General features: G+C 48.4%; 4 protein-coding genes across 4 annotated transcripts in view; 2 read left to right on the top strand and 2 right to left on the bottom strand.

Annotated features, from left to right (window-relative positions):
* CNA04040 (f-box/wd-repeat protein lin-23, putative) overlaps positions 1-2,027 on the top strand; it is a 2,840-nt gene extending 813 nt beyond the window's left edge. The window contains exons 5-8 of the mRNA XM_024656257.1: positions 1-987; positions 1,034-1,154; positions 1,212-1,737; positions 1,788-2,027. The exon at positions 1-987 is cut by the window's left edge and continues 201 nt beyond it. Coding sequence (XP_024511905.1) covers positions 1-987; positions 1,034-1,154; positions 1,212-1,737; positions 1,788-1,955 — 1,802 coding nt within the window. The 3' untranslated portion in view covers positions 1,956-2,027. The remainder of the gene's footprint in view (positions 988-1,033; positions 1,155-1,211; positions 1,738-1,787) is intronic.
* Positions 1,919-4,016, bottom strand: CNA04030 (cell division cycle 2, putative). The gene is made up of 8 exons (XM_024656256.1): positions 3,883-4,016; positions 3,171-3,816; positions 2,971-3,112; positions 2,783-2,919; positions 2,592-2,727; positions 2,445-2,536; positions 2,252-2,380; positions 1,919-2,196 (listed from the first exon to the last, which is right to left on the bottom strand). Exons 1-8 carry the CDS (start codon positions 3,941-3,943, stop codon positions 2,040-2,042), a joined length of 1,500 nt encoding a protein of 499 aa, XP_024511904.1. The 5' UTR covers positions 3,944-4,016; the 3' UTR covers positions 1,919-2,039.
* A 251-nt stretch (positions 4,017-4,267) lies between these two features.
* CNA04025 (hypothetical protein) lies at positions 4,268-5,797 on the bottom strand. Its single transcript, XM_024656080.1, has 7 exons — positions 5,688-5,797; positions 5,545-5,615; positions 5,478-5,499; positions 5,254-5,437; positions 4,970-5,204; positions 4,534-4,915; positions 4,268-4,476 (listed from the first exon to the last, which is right to left on the bottom strand). The coding sequence occupies exons 1-7, from the start codon at positions 5,749-5,751 to the stop codon at positions 4,307-4,309; spliced, it is 1,128 nt and encodes a 375-aa protein (XP_024514152.1). The 5' UTR covers positions 5,752-5,797; the 3' UTR covers positions 4,268-4,306.
* Positions 5,798-5,967: 170 nt separating this feature from the next.
* On the top strand, positions 5,968-8,414 carry CNA04020 (nucleus protein, putative). The gene is made up of 5 exons (XM_566748.2): positions 5,968-6,263; positions 6,331-6,629; positions 6,687-6,954; positions 7,003-7,170; positions 7,221-8,414. Exons 1-5 carry the CDS (start codon positions 6,063-6,065, stop codon positions 8,319-8,321), a joined length of 2,037 nt encoding a protein of 678 aa, XP_566748.1. The 5' UTR covers positions 5,968-6,062; the 3' UTR covers positions 8,322-8,414.
* The last annotated feature ends 506 nt before the right edge of the window (positions 8,415-8,920 follow it).

The raw sequence follows: 8,920 nt of genomic DNA, 5'->3' as shown, positions 1-8,920 counted from the left end.
GTGGAATAGATCCCTTAGGCATGAGCGGAGGATTGAGATGGAATGTCTGGGAAAGAGGCGGGGCAGGCAGCGGAGAAGGCCTTCCTGTGCATTTACAAAGGTCGGCTGTGAATGTCCAAGAATTCAAGAAGAAGGAGGAGCCGCCCATTACTTCACATCTCGCTGTTCCATCAGCAAATCCACAAGCTAATTTCAAGCACTTATACATTGTGCATCATATCTTGGAACAACGGATGAAAACTCCTAGACCTATAGGCATGGCTAATTATATGCCATCACCTCCCGAAGAGGTAAAAGTCAACATGCCTTCACTACCACCAGTCCCTCGACCACGGACCATTGACGCGATATCGTCTATCAAATACGGTGGCCTCCCAGGTCACTCTGAAGCAGTCTACTCGCTATCCCTGATCAGCCATTCGATGCGGATCAACATGCTTCAGGCTTGCCCAGACTGTCACGTCCAGCTAGCACCACCTTCTAACCTTTCTGGCATAACAGAAGGACAATTCCGCCTATCCGTGATGGAAACGCTCAGCGGGGCGGGCACTTCTCCTCGACGTAAACTACCAAATTTAAGTCAGGCGGGAGGAACAAGGGACCTTGTGACAGGACGAGATTGGCTTTTGTCTGGTTCTCGAGATAAGACCTTACGGCTCTGGCAACTTTCCCCTGCTCCGCGGGTTGTCAAGATCTTCCATGGTGGCCATACTGGCTCCGTATTGACCCATGCTATCGTCAAAGTCCCTTGCTTGCCTTTTATTTCTTCCCCACAATCCAGATTCTCTAAGCTTGAAATCGGATCTTCGGCCAAGGAAGCCAAGGAACGAGTGAAGGTGATGGCAGTGAGTGGGGGAAGCGATGGTAAAATATGCCTTTGGGACGTAGAAGGGGGGAATGGAGAGCCAGAAAAGTGTGTTAAAGCCCACGAAGATTCGGTGCTATGTGTCAGAGCAGACGATGAAAGAATCGTCAGTTGTTCTAAAGGTCGGTCCCCTACTTAAGATATGCTTGATCTCACATCATTATGCAGACAAGACGATCAGGTTGTTTAGTATACATACTCTTGAACCGCTTTTGGTAATTGGTGGGACAGCGGATTTATATTTACATCGTGGTGCTGTCAATGCAGTTGGACTTTCGAAAGACTATATGTGAGTGTTTCTGTACCTTTCGATACACGTATCGATCGCTGACGTCTAACGACCCAGCATCTCTGCTTCTGGCGATAAGACTTTGCGAGTGTGGTCAATAAAGACTGGAGCATTGCTTGCTTGTATTGAGGGGCATCATCGCGGTATTGCCAGCATTGATTTCTCGCCTCTTCCTCCCTCCCCCATCAATCTCCCAGATGGCCAGATATTCAGAGGCCTTATAGTTACCGGTTCCTCTGACGCTTCTATCAGGACCTTCCATCTCATTGAGGACCGGATTCCAGATTTACAGAACCTCAAAATGGGCCACTCTATGGTCACTTCCGCAACGGATGGTTCTGAAGACGGATATTCCCAGGCCAACACGTATGGTATTCCTACTGAACTCACTGGAGAGGGACATAAGGTTATCCTAGTGCCTCAAGGATCGTTCTTCTCTCCTTGCATTTGCCCACCGGGATTGTCCAGAATGGAGGGAGGTGTCTGTAGGAGATGTTTCAATAGGGGACACCTTGACCTTGTCCGCACAGTCCACTTTGGGAAAGGGGTCATTTTGTCCGGCAGCTACGATGCGACCGTCAAGGTAGGTCCTTTTTTAAAGGCCACATGAGTTTGTAGCTGATGTATCAGTAGGTATGGTCTCCGACAGGTGAAATTATCGCCGACCTTCATGGTGCCCATACTGGAAGGGTGTTCTCTGTCGTCGGCGACCGCATGCGCATAGTGTCGTCAGGTTTGGACTGTCGCATCAACATATGGGATTTCTCGGAGGGACTAGATACATCATTTGTGGCACCATGAACTTAAGTCTGTGTTGTTGTAACTAACATTAGTACATATGTGTTATGCATGATCTGATGATCTGTGTAATATGGGATACATCGTTTAGACAAATGAATCCAGATCCGCCAGACTATCCTTCGCCATCCTATCCTCCCTTACGGGCGCAGAAGGGCTAATGAGTGATTTGTGTTTCCGTTCTCCGGCAGCTTGACTTGGGAAAGATGAAAATAGATCAGGGTGTTTGGGAAGAGGATGTTCACTGGGTGTGGCATAATGAGTCACAGAGTCATAACAAAGTCATGACTAGAACGCACGAGAAGTATGGATGTTTCAACGCTTCTTCAGCAGTGATCCTTCGTTCGGGGTCGTAGCATAGTAATGAAGACAGGAGATTGTGCCCTTCATACGTTAAGTGTTTGAACTTTTGGCGTAAGGTTGAAAACCTTTATGATAGTGCATCAATGGTAAGTCATATCCATTGTTTGTTATGAGATCACGGGCACTTACATCGGTCCTATAGGATTGATCTTCTGAACAAGGGGCAAGGTCGAATATCCTGGCCAACTTTCGTCGTTGGGCCGTCCCAGCAGCTGAAAAATCTACATTATGATGAATGTAAGCCTTGTCCCAACTTATAAAATTCTCTCTACGTACCCTGTTAATTTGATCGATTTCGCCACGACCGGGAAACAATGGTTCACCCTGCATTAATTCCGCGAATATACATCCAATCGACCAGATGTCTACCGCTGTGGTATATTCCTTGCCGCCCAACAACAATTCCGGTGATCTGCCAATGATAAGCAGTCAACAGTCGTGAAATACATAGCATGGCCAAAACTTACCTATACCAAAGGGTAACGACCAACTGGGTCATTTCTCCTAGTGGGTCGCCAAATTTCCTTGCTAATCCGAAATCGGCCACTTTGATTTGACCTCTATTGTTCATCAAAAGATTAGATGTTTTAAGATCTCGGTGGAGCTACACCCCCAAGTCAGCTGCCATGTGCAAAGAGTTGTAATGATGACCTACAATCCAGTTAGCGTGACAATGTGCTACTGCCGACAACAGCTGAAGCATGATCGTTTTGACTTCCGACTGCAAGAATGGATGGGGCATATCTGCCAAAAGAGTTTTGAGATCGTGCTCGATAAATGGCATCACAATGAAGACCCTGTAATGTGACTAGAGTCGGAACATAGCCAGCATGTATGAGAACGAGGATAACTTACTGATTCAGAGTATCTCCAACCACGATTTCTCTTATTCCCACAACGTTTTCGTGTCCTCCTGAAATCATCAAAGCCATAACCTCTCTCAGGCTTGTTATTGGAAACCCCTGCTTCTCTTCATCCAGCTTCAGCTTCTTTAAAGCGTATATCTCGCCCGTATCGTTACATCTCGCCCGAAAGACAACGCCATAAGTGCCTTCTTCGATGTGGTTAAGACGAGTGTAATTGTAGACGGAGCGACAAGAGACTAGTGGGGGGTGAGAAGAGCGTGGAGGAGCAAACCTTGAACGAGGGGGCGGTGGGAGGGGCGCATCAGCGAAGGAAGGAGTTGATGCCGCCGGGGAAGGATGGCGAGACGGGGATTTTGAAGATTGACGAAGTGAAGGTGAGCGCGCGGGCTTGAGAGGTTCTGGTTCAGCAAAAGCTAAAGTCTCCTGCCGCATTTGTGGGTCCACCGATGTAGGTGGTGATACATCACCATGGCTTTGCCGTATCTTCTTGGGCCGGACTAGGCGCCGCTTTATCGAGATGGGGCCGGGTGACGATGGCGATTCCCCATTGTGAGCTTCTCCGTCTAGCAGCGACTTTTTCTTGCCTTTTGAAATCGATGATGAGCTTCCCTGGTTTTCCGCTAACGGTGACTGGTCTGAGTCATAGGCTTGAAGTCAGCTTGCTGATTGTAACAGCAGCGAAAGCGAGTGCGGATGCTCACGGCGTGAAGGGGAAGCAGGCGATGGCTGTAAAGGTGCAGTGTTACGGCCTTCCGAGTCCATCTGGGTGTGTTTGAATGAACTATGGGGATTCTCGGTGATGGTATGATTACGAGGAGAGCTGAAGGAGATATCTGCCTTCTTGTACGACTTCATTCGTTCGGATGCAGTAGTAGTAGCAGCTCGTTTCGACTTCTTGTCAACACCTCCACGGACATTTCCCCCGAACTCCGTCTTACAAAAGGGACCGACTGGCGCCGTAAACGAAATAGCAAGCATGATGCCAGATGCCAGATCTGATCATCATAACAATAATTTATAAGCAACCACCGAACGAGATAGCAGCAGGATGCAAAACAAGGCCGACAGAGTGCAAAATAAAAGATGCATTATGCATGATTTCCCAGGTCCAAGAATCGACGATCTTTACGACCTACGATCTACGCCTTCCTGCTGGCTCACCCTCCTTGCCATCTCATTCAATCGGTCCCAGACAACTTCGCCGTTCCACCGTTCTTCTCCATTTAATTGTTGCAGACAGGGCGGGCCACGTTGTTGGATGGCAAACGATGCAGCAGTCGAGGCGTATATGGATGCTAATGAAGGAAATCAATGAAAATTCTTTCAGCTATGGGTTTTGAAAACAGTCTTACCTGTCCGTATATCACCATCTGAGATAAGCAGACCTGCCACTAATCCACCAAGGAAAGAGTTTCCTCCTCCTGTTACATCTACAATCTTGTCTTGATCTGCTTCTGTCCAGAATGCGGGAATCCACCCAGTCCAGTTTGATGACAGCGTATATGCACCAAGCTCGCCTGCACGAACAAAGATAGAGGGTATTTGAGACCCAGAAGATCGGTTCAAGAGTAGTGTTTGAAACTGCTGGGCAGCGAGTTCGACATGTGAGTGTGCTGGCGGTGAGGAGTGTGGAATACTGAGTATAGACTGAAGTTCGAGGAGGTTGGGACTGAATACGGCAATTCGAGAAGACAGAGATACCATGTTATTCAATTCCTCCGGAACGCAGCTGAACTTGTTGTATACTGGTCAGAAGGCCGAGGGGATCTCTATGCTGAAGAAACGTACGGGTAAAGGTTCCCAGACCAAACGTGACTTGATGAGGCTCAAGCCAGTCGATGAATGCCTCTGTTTTTCCAGAAATTCAAGCTCATCCACAATGTCGAGCATTCGAGGCACCCCACAGACCACATGGATCCACTCCGGAGGCACGGGTGTAGCGAATGGTGACGGAGGCAGAACCAGATCTCTCGGTGTTATTTGAAGTTGAGGGGAAAGATACTTAAATGACTGATGTCCTTCACTAAATAGATGTATAAGGAGAGAGTTGTAACCTTAGATTGGCAGCTCACCCTATCCGTCTGCCGGAGTAAATATTCAGCGCTCTGGTAGTCTTTCCTTCTCTATGTCTGAACCAAACCATTTCCTTCCCCAGACTTTCCAAGTCGTGAACAAATTTATCTGGAAAGTCTTCTCCCTTATCTACCAGTAGACTACAGTGAGTTGGGGGGAGAAACTGGCGAGCACCAATCATGGCTGCCTTGTCAGCATTGGGTATTTTTAAACCTAAACATACCAAAAATTCCCCCTCCGCCTATCTTTCCCCAAGTTAGCTTTTGTATCATGAATAATAAGTCACATACGGCTTCTTCATCGGCAGGGACCGGATTACCGTCTTCATCATGGACTTCAAAGTGGTCAATGATGAACATGCCTGCAAGTTAATATGTCATGGCGACTTAGTGTCAATGGGAGATGCCTTTCCGGTGACTGGGACATAACTGACCGAGAGTGGCTACCCTGCCTCTGCCTGCGAGAGACTGCTGGGACGGTTGTTGGAAGGCCTGCATGAAGCGATCTGATAGTGAACGTGTATCTATACTTCATATGGTTTCGATACCGTCCATCGCTGCTGGAGGACAGTATCCATTTAGGCGTCGGCTGCTGTTCCTTATCAGGGATATGCCCGATTGCCGACTCGCTGCTTCGGAGTTACCCTGAGTGTATCCCCTTGCGTCACGAGATCTTTTCGAATATTTTGTTTTCCCCCGAATGTCTCCTATTTCTTCCGGTCTCTTTAATTTACTGCCAATCGAGCTCAAGTGCTTCCATATTTTTCTCCCTTCCTTCACATCAACCACTTCCCCAACCCCACAACACCATGCCAGCAGCAGTTAGAGAACGCTCGCCCAGCAGCCCATCTGGTAGGGCAGCAAAGAAGTCCCGGAACAACACAGAACACGCCGTGTTGAGCTCCATCAACCACCCCTCGGCCGAGCAAGTGGCCGCCTACAGGGAAAAATACGTCAACGCAGCTCCCTTTAAACATGCCGTCCTTAGTGACCTTTTGAGCGATGACCTGGTATGTGCACGAGCCCTTCGGCCTGGCCAAGGCATGAAGGGATCGCATAGCTGACGAGTACATGAAGCTTGAAGGTGTCGTGGAGGAGTCCAAGAAGTTCGGCATGAGAGGAGAGGAAGGCAGCCTCCCCGGATGGGGCTGGGAGCAAAAGGAGACAGACATTTATAAAATCCACCAAACTCCTGATCTTTCTTCTCTCAGTCCTGAACACCTTCCTGATGAAACGCTCGAGGCGTTGCCATTGTTGACACGGTTGAAGGACGCTTTGTATTCCCAGGAATTTAGAAATTTGGTCCGTCAGGTTACTGGTTGTGGTCCTCTTTCCGGTACAAAGACCGACTTGTCTGCCGCCCTCTACACCAAAGGGTAAGTCAAGTCATTATCCCTATATCTCTTATTCCTAGGCTGACCTTCATGACCAAGTTCCCACCTTCTTCTACACGACGACTCCATCTCCACCCGTCTCATCTCTTACATTCTCTATCTCCCCTACTCCATCGAAGAGGCCCCCGAGTCCCAGAACGTGGCTCTTCAACGTTCTACGAACGGGAAGTTCCTCAAGGGATGGGACCCTGCTTGGGGTGGCTCTCTGGAGCTTTTTTCCGTAGAAACCGGAGAAGAAGTTGGTCCTCCCAGCGTGAAGCGATTTGCAAAGGTCTCTGCTACTTGGGGTCAAATTGTCTTCTTTGAGGTACGTTTACAGTGAGAAATATAGGATTCGAAGCTAATTGTTATCCAGGTGCAACCGGGAAGAAGTTACCACTCTGTGGAGGAGGTTGTAATCGATGAAGGCCGCAGGAGGTTCAGTGTCAGTGGTTGGTTCCACCGACCCGTCGAAGGCGAGGAGGGTTATGCTCCCATTGACAAGGAGAAGGAGCAAAAGCAGCTCTCTTCTCTGGCTCAGATTGTGAGTTTACTATTTCAAATATTATTATCCGTATCTTACAGTCGCTACAGACAGCCGCTCCTTCAATGCCCTTCACCCCTTATAACACCACTCCTCCTCCCGGCCTCAAGCCCTCCGACATTGCCTTCCTTTCCAACTACCTATCTCCATCCTACCTCACTGTTGCCACTCTTGAGCGACTTTCTGGGCAATTCGTTGAAGCCTCCGAGATTGTCTTGCACAATTTCCTTCAGCCCGAACTTGCGGCGAAACTCAAAGCAGAGACTGAAGGTGTTGACAAAAAGGACCAAGCTTCTTATGAAGGCCTTCTTCCTCCTCAGGAGCTCGGTGAAGGTGACGGGTGGATCATCCAAGGTCCTTCCTCTAAACACCGATACCTCAATCTCACCTCTCTTACCACCTCCACTCCTATAGTCCAGTCTATCCATAACGTGTTATTCCCCTCTGAGGCTTTCCGAGCATGGCTCTCTGTGGTCTCTTCTCTTGCTCCCACTGGCCACCGCAACGAAGCTCGCCGATTCCGAAACGGTCTCGATTACACTCTCGCCAACGGTGAAGGCAAGGATGGAGATGCTAGACTGGACGTCTCTTTGGGTATGACATGGTGGGCCGATGTTCCGGCGGGAAGTGATGAGGAGGATGCTTTGGTTGAAAACGGTGGTTGGGAGGCTTACCTCGCCGCTCCTGATGAGGATGAGGACCCTACTGTGTACCAAAGCTCTGTGGCAAAGAAGGCTGTCAAGGAACACTCCCAGGAGCCCAAGGAACCCAACGGAAAGAAGGTTGAGGAGAAATCTAAGCCTCAGGCGAACGGTAGCAGCGAGAAGAAAGATGGACCTTCAATTTCAATCGGCGGCCAAGAGCTTGAGTTCGACCCCGACCAATTCTCTCCTTCTGACTTTGACTCTGATTCTGAAGCTGGCGACGAGGATGATGGGCCTTTGTTGACCCAACCTGTGGCGTTCAACAAACTCTTGCTTGTTCTTCGTGATCCAGGGGTTATGAAGTTTGTAAAGTACTTGGGAGCGAACGCGCCAGGAAGCAGGTGGGATGTATCGGGTGAGTTCGAGGTAGGCGTCCTTGAAGAGGAGCCAGCTGAGGACGGTGCACCCGAAGCTGAGGGTTCTGGTGAGGGCAAGGCGGATGCGTGATGTGTATGAAAGAAGTCTTCGTCATAATTGGTCGTATTGCCTGTAGATTGTATTTTTTTTCTACGCTTCCTTCATATTCATGCATCCTTACTTATTTTATTCTATTCTTCCATGCAATCAAGTCATACTCACCTCGAGCCTGGTTTGATCGATCATAAAATCATTTGAAGTTTAATCCCCTCCTGTCGGTTCATGAGCTGATTTTAACATACCTACACTACATGCAGAACTTGTACAGTACCAGTACAGTACAATAAAGTTTTGCGTTGCGAAGAACTAGGGGATATACTTTTCACTTCTTCAGTTTTGTCTCGCTTCCCTCTCTTCTATTTTGATCTCCTCTTTAACCCTTATCTTTTCTGTTTAGCTCTTTTGATGATCAGTTTACCTGGGTCGAGGCAATCCCGAAACCTACAGCAATTATAATGATATAATAACAGAGTATATATGGACCGACCGTAGTAGACGACAATCAAGACCTTTGCTTGAATGTCATCTTCAATTCGATTCCCAAACATACTTCATCACCGCCCACCTTCCACTGTTTTCCTTCCCCATCCTTTGAGAAAATGTTCGTTTCGACTGGCTATATAAGCGCG

This window comes from Cryptococcus neoformans, chromosome 1 (genome assembly GCF_000091045.1).
Source record: "Cryptococcus neoformans var. neoformans JEC21 chromosome 1, complete sequence".
Taxonomy (NCBI): domain Eukaryota; kingdom Fungi; phylum Basidiomycota; class Tremellomycetes; order Tremellales; family Cryptococcaceae; genus Cryptococcus; species Cryptococcus deneoformans.
Note: the sequence above shows the minus strand (reverse complement) of the source record. Positions and strands in the feature narration are given on the sequence as shown.